We start from the raw sequence: 13,954 nt of genomic DNA on the forward strand, positions 1-13,954 counted from the left end.
TGGTTGGACCAAACTGTTGCGGAAAAATGAGGTGGGGGAGGGGAATGTTGGATACTTAGACCATGTGACATTGAACAAAGCTCCAGAAATAACAACAATTTTTGCCCTGTCAACCCTGCAAAGTCCTCCTTACTAACATCTGGGAGCTTGCATCAAAATTGAGAAACTGTCCCTCAGATTTCAGTGACAAAAACAGAAATTGCTGGAAAAACTCAGCAGGCCTGGCAGCATCAGTGGAGAGAAATCAGAGTTAATGTTTCTGGTCCGGTGATCCTTCAGAACTGATGGCAGCTGGACCTGAAACATTAACTCTAATTTCTCTCCTCAGATGCTGTTAGACCTGCTGAGATTTTCCAACAATCTCTACTTTTTGCTTCTGATATCCAGCATCCACAGTTCTTTTGGGTTATCCCACAGATTTCAGTAATTGAGAAGTCATGAATTTTGCTGAATATTGCACACAATCATCAGCAAACAAATTGTATTTCTGACCTTATGATGGAGCAAAAGTCATTGATAAAGCAACTGATGATAGTTGGAATAAGACACTACCCTAGAAAGCACCTCCAGCAATGTCTTAAAACAGAGATGATTTGGCTCTGGCGAGGACAATCTCTTCCAATGTGTGACTCCAACCAATGAAGTTTCTACAATTAGCCATACACAATCAAATGCTGACTTGATTTCAAAGGCAGTCACTCTCATCTCATTTCTTGTGTTCTGTTCTTTTGTCTATCTTTTGAACCAAGATTCTGAACCAAGTATGTTCTAGGAGAAGCCAGACCGGGCATTAAAGAGCAGATTATTGCAGTTTGGATGCTGCTTGACAACACCTCTTGTCATTTTGCTGATGGTTAAGATTAGATTCATGGGTTGAATTGGATTTGTCTCGCATTTCTGAATCATTGGTTAGTTGCCAGTGCTTCAAGTGTACTGCAGCTCTGTTGTAACGTATATTTACCAAGTATTTCCCAACAAAATGATCAGATAATCTGTTTTTGATAGTATTAGTTGAGGGAAAACTGGAGAAAGTCCTGTTATTTGAATAGAGCCAGTGGACTGTCTAAATTTGTGTAAAAAAAAACTCAGGAGCTTGATTTAAGACAACTTCAGGAATTGTAGCTGTCTCTCAGTGCCATACTGAAATACCAGTGTAAATTTTATGCTTAATAATCAGCTGTGGAGTTTGAGCCCACAACCTTCTGACTTGAGACTAGAATGTTAACAGGGGGACATGGGCCGTGGCAAAATCCTTCTTAGAAATGTACCAGGGCAGGAATCAGAAAATGTACAAAACTTAAGTAAAAATCTATGGGCTCTGTAAGTATTAGGACTTCTGAATGGAATCTGTCAAGAAAGCTTGGAAATGTTGCATGACCACTACCACAACAGTTCATATCTCTGAATTATTAATGGGCACATTGAACTTTTAAGTAAGGCAATGTTGTTTTTTAAATTATAAAGTAAATAAAAAGACAAAGATGGCAGGAAATGTAAACCCTGAGAATGTAATTCAGTCACAGTTTGGAAAATTCCTGGGTGGATTACACTCAGTCCTGTGAGACACCTTGGAATGTCACACCTGGAGGGTGTCACTGAACTTCAATTAAGGACACTTCAAAAGAAGAGATGCAACTCAAAAATGAACTATAATCTCCTTTGGTTACAGAAATGTTGGAGGTCAATCATCACCTCACCAGATTCTCTGTCCTGTGTGTTATATACCATTCTGTGGATGTGATATGAGGCTTTAAAAAAGCAGTTCTGGGTGAAAGACGTTTGTCTTCTTGTTTTCCAGGAATATACAAGTAAAGGCATTAAAAACCAGCTATAAGCCTGGTTTTGGTGTGCTAGTCTGGTGTTCTAGTTTCATGGGGCTGGTGTGTGCTATAAAGATTATGGCCAAATAACATTTGCTAGGCATCACTGTATTTGCAGATAAAGGAAAAGTATCTTTCTCGCTGATCACTGGTAGCAAACTGCAAGTCAGCAAAGCCACAGTCAAAAAGGAAACAGGATAACTCCCTTCAGCTGATTTGCAGAAACAAGAATGTTTAGTCCAACTGCTGAAGTCAGCACTACCAGAAACATCCAACTCAGCAGTCACAATGTTTCACCATAACACCTCACGGAGAGGCCAATGTCTGATCCATATGTCTTTTTTCTAACTGTTATGTGTTTTGTCACTTCTCATTTCTAATCTGTGAGTATGTGTGTTGTGTTTTATTAGGAGAAAGTGAGGACTGCAGATGCTGGAGATCAGAGCTGAAAATGTGTTGCTGGAAAAGTGCAGGAATGAAGAAGGGTTTATGCCTGAAACATTGATTCTCCTGTTCCTTGGATGCTGCCTGACCTCCTGCGCTTTTCCAGCAACACATTTTCAGCTCTGCTGTTGTGTTTTATTATTCCTCCTCATGTTTTAGTAACAATAAACTCACTCTTTTTTAAAGTAGGAACATTTGGATAAATTAGCTCCTTTTAAAGCATAAATATATTGGAACTGTGAAGGGTATCCAAGGGTAGAAATTGTTTGTGTTAAATCAACCTTATGACCAACTGAGGCAAATGGGATTTAAATAATGAAGGGAAGCCTATTATTTCTTCCTCACCCAGGAATAGAATGATATGGGAGTGCAACAGGTCAAATCATGTTAAACCGAGCTGGTCATAACACCATTTTAACCATCCAGTACCAATTCATGGGAACAAAACTCAGGAGTTGCAGGCTGAGCGATACTTTATCAGTGAAACTTAAGCAGCATGGTAGATTCCAAAAGAAAATTATTGAAGACTGAGGCAAAACTAAAATTTTAGTAAAGGTTAACCTGTTGTTGTAATATTGGAATTGAAATCAAGTTTTATGCGTGTACCTTTGATTTTTGTTGCAGGAATACTGTCCATAGTTTTTAAAAAACTAATAATATGATTATTGCCTTTTACTACAATAGAGATTTGAAGGCAATTGGTCGAGTTTTGTCTTGTTATCGGTATTATCAGTTGCTACTCTATAGTAATCAAAGTACAAAACTAGAGGAGTGGGAGAAATCTTAAGAACAAAAGACGGGGGGTGGGGGGCTAGTTGGATAAATGCTGGAAAGCAGCCTTTCAAGGATGGCATCATTCGTGATCCTTCACTACCAATCCACCAATCACTGATGTTTGCTGTCAGCTTGCCAACCAATCCTTGCTACGTCTGCTGAGATGTAGTCCAATGCTGGTCTCATCTTGCAAAGCCATCTGCACTCACCCCCACATAAAGTGAGCAGCCTTCTAGATCTATGCTGCAGCCTCTACAACACAACTGTGTATGAGTACTGGGCCAAGTAAGGTGCCTGCAAGAAAGGTAGTAAGGGAATGCACAGGATGAATAATTGTCTTTTGGTTTAGTTATCCTGCAGTGGCTTTTCTTTCAGCATTATGGCTAAATGGATATTGCAAGTTCTGTGACCAGAGGGATGGTAATGTATTTGGCTATTGTACATGGCGATATGGGTTATGTTCAGCCAACATGACAATGTGATGTTGCCTCCTTGCCACTTCCTGCTCTTCTGCTGTCCCCTCCTCTTGATCATGACCTCTTCATCATTTCTCTGTTGGCAAGGCTTATGCCCTCATGATGACAAGATTGAGGAGCAAACTGTTTACCACTACAAATCACGTCACACAAACCAGATGACAATTCCTCCAGAGTGTTTAAGGCAGTGAAACTGTTGCTTAAGTACCCCAATGGTCTGCTGCATGTTGTTCAGTGTGGTGATGGCTCATATTGTGTACATGTTTGCCACTTGTGATTGAGATGCAGAGAAAAGTCATGAGCCTAGTGGTAAGCACATAGTGCTCATTGCCCTGCAGCCACCCTCTCATTTGGCATGTTGGCTCAAATACTGAGGGAACAGAAGATTCAAACAAAATTAGCAATGACAGTTGCCAAGATTTTAGGCTTTTGTCAGCAAGAAGTGTTGAGCATGGTCACACACCAGCTGCCCGTTTAGCAAGCAGATAACATTGTGGCTTTGGTACACCTCAGCATTTTGATGCCATGCCTGTAGAGCCACACACAATCAATGATACAAGAAAGAAACTTAAAATCTTGGTAAAGTCACGTGCACATCCTTGGTTATCTTTTCCTGAGAGAGCACGGTGAATTCTCCTCTCCATCTCCACATGCATCTCTCTTCACTCTAATGCAGGAGTGGGTGGTGAACTGGAAGCAATAAAAGATGTCACTGCTTGTAGCCTTGAAGAATTCCAGTGGAAATAAAGTTAGCACCCTCGCCACTTTCACAGCTATGGGCAATGTCTTCCGTGCTGGCTTCTGAGATTGCAATTCTACTTGTTCGTGTATGGGGAGACCTGTGAGTGCCTCCTTTGTAAATGTGGACACTGCACACTTACTCCTGATGTAAACAGTTGGTAGTGGAAATCTTCCCAGAACTTCTTATACAAAGCCCTGTTAAGAGCGCCCCCCCCGCCCACTTCTGCTATTGAGCAGCTTGTTCTCTACTGCCTCTCAAGCAGAATGGTAACTACAGGATCTCATCACAAGAAGTGAGTGGTCTTACTAGTACGTTTGTAAAATCACAACAAAGACCATCTTCATGTCCAGCACCACCTTTTACCAACTCAGTAAACACCAAGTACTTTTACAAATTCAAATAGAGCCAGTTGAAGTTAATTAGCAATGAACCTGCAAGCTATTGGTAATCTGTTTAAATATGCTGGTTGGATGGTCTTTTCTGTTAGTGAACATATGTTTTAGTTGTACATGTTTAAGTGAGATGTTAACTGGAGTCAAGAGCTCAAAGAATGGCAAAATCAGCATGAGGCACTGGCTGGTGACAAAATCTACCGCCGCTGCATATGTTCCACAGATGCTCACTATACAGATGTGTTAAAACCGTCACCGGGATGGAGTTTGGCTTGAGTCAAATGTGGATGTAATTTTGGATCTTCAAGGCCATCAGTTACATCCAAATGATTTAGATCTGAATTTTGCAGCAACTCAATCTTACAATTACACAACTTTTGCCAGTATTAACTTCAATAGCTTATAAAGAAAACCGAATATTTATTTAAAATAGATGTAAAGTCTTCCTTTTTGACATCAAGATATTTCCAATCATAAAGAGTAGATTTGCCTTACTGCATGGTTCTCTACTTTATGTTCAAAGCAAGTAATTTCTTTTGATCAAATAAATTATTGATGTAACTGCAATTTCCCCAAGGCATTGTTTATTATTCATTGATTCCAGCTTTCAAGGTTCAGGCCATAAATAATGTGTGCACAACAGTTGGTTTGATGTTCATGTTTGTGTAGAGGCTGTGAGAGAGTTTTGGCAATTAATTATTTTGATTATAAAGGCTAATCTAAGTGCACTCTGACACCGGAGGTGTACTGGAAAGAAGGTCTGTCATTATGTCCGTTTTCTCAGTTTACAGGAGACGTGGTTTGCTCAGTATAATAATATATTTGAAGCACTGCAGGAAGATTTACTGTACTGCAGGATAAATATAGAAAAAACCTGATGTGTTAGTTTCACACTGTTCTTAAAGCTCAGTTGAAACTATTCATTGCAGCATTGGTTTAGCAATACCTTGATGCAATTCAAATGTTTACTGCCCATTTGGAAATTCATCAGCGGTTCATTGCATGGTCATCAAAAACAACATAGCCACTAATTTAATAAGCAAGAAAAATAACATTATCACCAGAAAACCAGGAAACACAATGTTGCACGTTTCACAATCACCTTCACAAATGCACTGATGTTGTTATCTCAAAGATAAAATGTTTTTAAAAAACTGATGAGAAATTTGAAGAAAGTACATTGAAAAGATAAGCAATGTAAAATTCCGTGTTGCCATAGAGCAGATCACCTTAATCACTCAATTTAGATGTACAGTAAATCGACCTTTTAAACATATAACAGCTTTACATTAAAAGAGACAGCAGGTAAACATAGACTAGGTTAAGATTAGATTCCCTACAGTGTGGAAACAGGCCCTTCAGCCCAACCAGTCCACGCCGACCCTCTGAAGAGTAACCCACCCAGACCCATTTCCCCCCTGACTAATGCCCCTAACACTATGGGCAATTTAGAATGGCCAATTCACCTGACCTGCACATCTTTGGACCGTGGGAGGAAACCGGAGCACCCTGAGGAAACCCACGCAGACACAGGGAGAATATGCAAACTCCACACAGACAGTCACCCGACGCTGGAATCGAACCTGGGACCCTGGTGCTGTGAGGCAGCAGTGCTAACCACTGAGCCACCGTGCCACCCAGAAATTGAGCCTGACGTGGTTTGAACATGCAACCTTCTGATCTGGAGTCAGATGCGCTACCGTTGTGCCACAAACCCACAGCCCTGTCACAACACTGTTAAATGTACAGTAGCACTTTAATATAAAGCCTACATCAGATTCACATTGTTAAGTGTGCAGCAGGTCTCCATTTTGAACGGATGGCAGGATCTCACTGCTCAATGGTAAAGCTCCAGGTTTACCTCCTCTCCCAAAACCCTTCAAGAGATGAGTGCCCAATATGATCCTGAATAAATCGTGCAGAGGTCTCTTCCTGAACATCACAACTGCAATATTTAACAGCTTCTGCACTGAAAATACCTAGAAACTGCCCTCTGAGCCGAGTTTGACTTTCCTCTTTGGCATTGACAAACTATGCGGTCTTTTTGTGTCCCTCATTCACCTGGGAGTCAGTGGAGAAGGAAGGAAACAGCAAATGGAGCCCTGATGCAGCGTTGATCAGGTTGGGGTGAAGCCAGAACTGATCCAAAGTTTAGAACCTTGCAGCCCGGGGGTGCCATCACTGGGGTGGACCATGTACTCCAGGGGTTAAAAAGAGAAGTTATCCAAACCTTCATTTTATTTCCTATATTTGGAAGGTTAAAGGGTGATTTAATTGAGGTATTCAACACATTTAAGGGGAACAGAAAGATTAGATAGAGTTAAACTATTTCTGCTTGTTGAAGTGCGGTGTACTGAGACTCGGGGGCATAGTTTGAAAATTAGAAGCGTACCTTTTTAGGAATGAAATCAAAAAACATTTCTACACATGAAGGGCAGTAAAAGTTTGGCATTCCATATGTAAATGCTAATTGATGATAAAGCATTTTAAAAGAGAGCTTGATAGATTTTTGTAAACCAAATGTTCTAAAGGATATTGGAAAAGAGTATGGAGTTTAGTCCAAGGCCAGCTATGATCTCATTGAATAATTGAACAGGGTCAAAGGACTACATTACCTCTCCCACTTCCATATAGCATAGTGGTTTCTGCGCTGCTTGCCTTGTGTAAAGGTTTCAGTCACCAGTGAATCATAGGACTGTAAGAATGGATAGATTTTCAGGAGTTTTGCTTAACAGTTTATGCAGCCTTCCCTAGAGGGATTGGGTAAATTAATTCAGAATTGAGCCTGCAAAAAGCTTTTCTTATTATTTGTTTCGAATTCGATGACTTTTGAACATGAACTTTTATTTTTGTCAGTCTAAATATCATTGAATGTTATCCATGTAGTTTAGCTTTTTCTCTTACTGTGTACATATTCACTCAATAATTTCAATTATGTTGCTTTATATATGATAACACTGTCCAGGAATAGGGAAAACATTGCCTTTTCAATGAACGATATTTGTAAATAGTCATTTGGTACAGACCTTGAGTATTGATGAAAAAAGACTCATTTTGTTGAAACTTTTTGTCTTGCAACCATCAGTACAATTCATAACAATACCAATGTAGAGAAAATAAAAATGTAAAGACAAAATCTTTGACAGAAGTGTTTTTCTGTGGCAATACTCAAGAAGATGTATGAGGTGATGCATCCTGATAAACAAAAGCCACCATGCCACCCTAATTAATTCCGACGAGGCTGAGAGTCTGTGTTTCAAAATGGCATATTAAACACTCCATTTCAGATTTGGCAAGAGTCCTTAAAGTACATTTACTCTTTGTCTCTGTTATGAAGTGCTACATCTTTCTGGTTCTTGAAACAGTTAAATTCCAAAGATAGAGTCAGTATGTAAAGACATTTTCTTCAAAACCTTGGTTGAATATAAGAAATTATTTTGCACTGTTATCTTTAAGCAAAGTTAGTGAAAATGTACAGTTGGTAACAATTGTAATTATAACATTAAGTGAGCTTTTGCTTGTCCCCATTATTATTCATTGTTTTTAATGTGAGCTAACAAAAGTAAAGATCGTTAACAAATAATATCTTCAACAGATTCCAGTCACTCAAACTCTGAAGATTGCAACTCCTCCATTGGAATAGCAGAATTGCACACAAACACAGAATGTGAACATCGGCATATCAACATTGCACAGATAATGGAACATTTTTACAAAGATGCAGGAGAAAGGAAATTGGTGGAGTCTGACCCTGTGTCAGAAAAAATTGCTCATCTGCTGACCTCAAAGATTTCACAACTGAAAGAAAAGGGAGGTGGTCAGTATTTGCTGCGAAGCTTCCAAATGGCCCTTGTTTTGCTTTCTAGGCATGGTGCCAACATCTTCAAAATAGGAAATTGTAGAGGTGGGCATTTCTCCTCCCCCGTCAATTCTGCAGAATTCAGCTCTTTGCCTGGACTCTCAAAGGATGTTGTCTGTTTTATTCAGCAGGAGATTTCAAAATCTGCAAATACAATGATATGAAACATATTAAAAATGTTCTATGTAAAATATTTTGATAATTGTGGAACAAGTTGTTTTCTGTAGTATTTGCAAATAAATATTTAGTACGTTTATGATATGTTTTCAATTAAATGTGAGTGCATTCATTAAAATATCAGGTGGATATTTTGCAAATAATTAACTATTTGGCATCCAGTATAACTACAAGTGTTTTGTAGGCTTAGGTTTTAAAATGAATGCTCAATTTTATGTAGAAATTCTATCATATTTAAAACTGATGAAATGTTTAATCATCTAAAATGTACAAATTAATGTTTCTTTATTGGAAGTATGAAGCAATTGTGATGAAACGCATACCCCGCTATTAAATACTTATAATTTTTGTACATGTTTAATGATAACAAAATTGACCTGATTATATTAATTCACCAAGTTGAAGGCAAAAATGTGATCCAACAAGAGACATAGAACAAACTACAAACCAGCTGCTGACATCTTGGCATTTGGTCACAACATACGTGTATGGGATTGAATAGCAGGAGTAAGTCATTTGGAGCATGAACCTGCTTGTGATTTGTTTGTATTTTGCATTCCATATTCCCACTATAAACTTTGACTTCTTTGCCTAACAAGAGTTTATCCACTTCTGTTGTGAAAATATTCAATGACTATGCTTCCGCTGCCTTCTGAGGCAGACTGTTCCAAAATTTCAAAATCCTCTTGAGAATAAACAAAAATCTCCTCACGTCTGTCCACAAGGGCCATGCCTAATTTTTAAGCTGTTTTTAAATGTTAGTTTTAGAAATTTTAAATTATTTGGGATCTAGTCAACCTTCATTCTTTTAAATTCCAGTGGATATAGCTAAGGTTCTTCAACATTTCCTCATAGACAATCCACTCATATCAGATATCAATCTTATAAGTTAAACCAAAGAAATCTGAAAAAAAAGAAATTGCTGGAGAAACCCAACAAGTCTGGCAACATCTGGCAGAATTAGTGAAGAGTCACCCAACTCGAAATTTTAATTCTGCTTTCTTTGCATAGATACTGCCAGACCTCCTGAGTTTCTTCAGCAATTTCTGTTTATATATCAACCTAATAAAACTTATCTAACCTGCTTTCATTACCTTTATCTGCTTCCTTGAATAAGGAGACCCAAACTGCACAGCTGGTATGTTACCCTACATTCTGAGCTCCTGCTTTGTGCTTTACCTACGTTTCATGCAGCATCATGTTAAATGTCTTCTGGAAATCCAAGTATAGTATGCCCATAGGCTCCACTGTATCCAAGTTTATTTTCAAAGAACTCCAATAAATTTCCTTTCACAAAATCATGCTAACTTTTCCCAACTACCTTTTTTAAGTGTCCACTTATAAACTCCTTAATGAACGATTCTCACACTTTTCCCATGATATTAAGCTGACTGACCTAGTGGTTTCCTTTTTCTGCCTTCCTCCCTTCTTAAGTAGAAGAGTTATATTTGTTTCTTTCCAGTCTGATGGAACCTCGATGCATTTACTGCCTCATTCACCACCTCGTTTAAGAGCCTAGGGTGAAAGACTATCAGGACCTGGAGATGTGTCAGTTTGCAGCACTGTCAGTTTGCTCAGTACCACTTCCTTAAGCGATAATAATTTCACCAAATCCTGCTTCTCCTTTCAACTCCTGATTTACAGCCATTACTGGAATGCTTTCTGCATCCTCTGTAGTGAAAACAGAAGCAAAGTATATGTTCATTACCACTTTCTTGTTACCTACAGTTAACATCCTATTCACATTCTCTAGAGGATCAATACTCACCTTACTTTTTTACATTCATTCATGGGATATTGTTGGTCTGTTACCGTAGTCTTTCCAGACCATCAGACTGCTCTCCTATTAGAGACAGAGCAACTAATGGTGATTTAACCTGAGGGCCACCATACCTTAGGTGAGGGGAGAGACTGAGAAGGAGAGTTCTTCATGGTAACCTCAGCCGGTGATAGGAATTGAACCCACGCAGTTGGCATCATGCTGCTTCACAAACCAACCATCCAGCCACATAAGCTGACGAGACCAGATTTATTGCTAGTCCTTAATTGCCCTGAGGACAGTTAAGATTTAACCCAATTCTGTGGATCTGGAGTCACATCCAGGCTAGACCAGCTAAGGATGGCAGATTTCCTTCCCTAAATGGTATTTATGACCAGATGGGTTTTTAAGTAATGTAGATGCCATTAAATTCCATATTTTTATTGAATTCAAATTTCACCATTTTCCATCAGAGTTGCATGACAAATGGTCAAACTGTCTAAATAGTCCAAAAAAAGGAAACTGAGGAGAGTCAGTGAAGTAAACATTAAAGAGTTAATGGGAGTAATATTTCTGTGGAATTGAGTAGCATTTGGAAATAGGTTAAAACTTTGTTTTTTGTGCAAAGATCTTACTATGTATATAATAACTTTGTTTTTTATTATTTTCTTTTGTTCTTTTGCAATAAATGTTCTAAAATAAATGTAAACATGTTTCGGTGACTAACCATCATGCTAACCAATTGAGACAGTAAAATATGTGATTCATCAAGCCAGGTTTCATTCTGGGATTTGATGTCCAGTATAGCTATCAGCAAGGTCATAACAATACTGATTATATAGGTTCTGAAGTTAAAGATAAATTAACTTGTCTTTTATTAATGTTAACAGGGAGTACAAGTTTGTGAACTTTTGAATAGAATATCCATTGTGGTCTTATTTATTTCTAACACGGGTTAGAGTTCAACACTGGATACCATATAACTGCTGAAAACAACTCTTATTTGTACACCACGTAGACACTTCCTAAGTAAAATCAGATAATTTGCTTTGAGACTTTCAATTCTCAGATTACTGAGATACAATCCTCATGGGTCATATCCTATGATAGCAGGTTATGGCTCTGTTGCACGTTACTTCTTTGTAATCCCAATATGGAACTCAGCCCATTTCCTGCAATTGAAAGATAAAATACTTTTGCATAGTTATAAACATGTTTTATAAAATACTAACCTAAACCGGACATGTTAAGGTGGATGTTGATCTTGTGTGATTGTGTAAGGTGGATGATAATGAATTGGCAACCAGTTTACAGTTCCCTAATGTTTGTTTCCCCATTGAAATCAAAATCCGGTGACTCTTTGTCCCAACTCATTGATTATTCAAAGCAAGGATTGTGCCACTGGTTCCTTTTCTGCCCAGTAATTTGCAATAGGCTTGAGAATTGAAATAATTCCATTCTCTGATGAATATATTTATAACTGACAATGCATGTTAGAGATGTCCTGACTACAATACATATCAATGCTTCCTGGATTTTTTTAAACCAACTTTTGTTGGTTAAAATACTCTGGCTCAGTTCAAAGGGATAACACAATGGCTCAGTGCTTAACAAAGCTGCCTCCCAATGCCAGGGACCTTGGTTTGATTTCACCCTTGGGTGACTGGCTGTGTGGAGTTTTCACGTTCTCCCTGTGACTATGTGGGTTTTGTCCGGGTGCTATGGTTGCCTCCCGCAACCCAAAGATATGTAGGTTAGATCGATTGGCCATGCTAAATTGCCACAGTGTCCAGGTATGTTCAAGCTAGTTGGGTTAGCCATGGGAAATGCAGGGTTACAGGGATAGTGTAGGGAGCTGCATGTGGGTAGGATGCTCTTTGGGGAGTTGGTGTAGACTCAAGGGGCCAAATAGCCACTCTCTGCTTTGTAGGGGTTCTATGATACTTACATTTCGCATCTGTGTTGTTCTATGAATTTTGACACTTGAAAGCTACATTAAATATACGGAAATATTTTTGTCTTTAATTATAGCTTGTCATTTCCATGTTGGTATAAGTAGACAACCTGCATTATCATAAGCCATTCGATCCATACGAAAATGATCACACTTATTTCTTCCTTCCTTATGGGAATATATTTGGCCTCTCTTAACAGAACAGTCAATGATTTTAAAACGCAGCACAAGGAAAACATAGCTACAACATGTCTTACCACTCTGAGTACAGTGATTTGGACTTCCAGCATATTGTGTCAATCAGTGAGCTACTACCTGCCTGAACACTTGAAAATATACAGCGGTTAAAATCTTGGTGATTTTAGAAAGTACTGTCACATGTAATAATTTTTTTTGCTACATCAGCTCCAAAACAATTCATGTGTAATTGATAGCAGCATGTTTTCAGTTTTCTTTCACATGCTAGTTATAAATTGTGCCTAAAGTGTTATTATCTGAAGATTTTATGTGCTGATCCCCATGATGGATTTTATCAGCCTATGACAGCTGCATTCAGTTTAGTCATTGAGTAAGAGTCCAGCCACTCAGTCATGCCACTACCTGTGACAATGTTTCAGTCAGCAAATATCATTTTATTTCTAGCTATTGATTCCCACTTCCAGGGCACTTAAAGTCAGCTTTCGCTCTTCCAGTATATGCTTTCTGTATGGATATTTTCCAGTCAACCTGTTCAAAGATGTTATTATACACCTCTGGAGCAGGTGGGACTTGAACTCAAGCCCCTGGCTCAGAGGTAGGGATTCTACCACTGTATGAGCCCCCTTGAAATATATGTGAGCCAAGTAGCAGTTGAAACTAGCATGCATTAGGTTTCAAACTTTATGAATACTATTGTCATAGAAATCTAGTCACACTTCTGCAAAAGACACTTTTTTATTTGGTACTGAAGTAAGACCACTTGATGATACTTAATATTTAAATGCACATTAGTAACCTTAAAATAGACAAATGTAGCTATGAATACTACTTCTAATGATGATGGGAAATGCTGCTGATACAGAAGGAATGATGAGATATATAACCAACGCTATGAGAACCTAAAAGCCATCACAATAGCATGTTCCTTATTGTTGGGTCAAGGTGGGAAAGGTGCAGCAACAGAAGAGGCTGCATATCATTTTCATTTCAGTAATGTCACAGACCAATGATGCATTACTATGTCATGGCTAAGGGACAACAAAATTCCAGTCTTCAATACATATCAAGCAAGCAGTGATTTTATTTGTGAACAAAGAGAAAACAAATGCTGCAAGACTTCTCACTGCATGTAGTATCTCTTTACTGGTCTTGCATTCACTCAATGGAAGAAGGGTTCTCAGTTTGATTGAAAATATACAAATAAAGGTACTTCTGAAACTGCCTGGCACAATATTTGACCATTTAAAGTAAAGACCATAGGTGACAATAACTCACTAGTGTGATGGTACTGTGACCTTAAGAGGTGTGTTCTGTCCTGTTTCTCTTGCAGAGTGGTTTGCTCAGTTGGGAGGTCATGTT

General features: G+C 38.6%; 1 protein-coding gene across 1 annotated transcript in view; it reads left to right on the plus strand.

Annotated features, from left to right (window-relative positions):
- The window catches only part of LOC140483291 (shieldin complex subunit 1-like), an 84,318-nt gene extending 73,246 nt beyond the window's left edge, over positions 1 to 11,072 (plus strand). The window contains exon 3 of the mRNA XM_072581447.1: positions 8,244 to 11,072. Coding sequence (XP_072437548.1) covers positions 8,244 to 8,671 — 428 coding nt within the window. The 3' untranslated portion in view covers positions 8,672 to 11,072. The remainder of the gene's footprint in view (positions 1 to 8,243) is intronic.
- The last annotated feature ends 2,882 nt before the right edge of the window (positions 11,073 to 13,954 follow it).

The sequence above is a fragment of the Chiloscyllium punctatum genome, chromosome 11 (assembly GCF_047496795.1).
Source record: "Chiloscyllium punctatum isolate Juve2018m chromosome 11, sChiPun1.3, whole genome shotgun sequence".
Taxonomy (NCBI): Eukaryota; Metazoa; Chordata; class Chondrichthyes; order Orectolobiformes; family Hemiscylliidae; genus Chiloscyllium; species Chiloscyllium punctatum.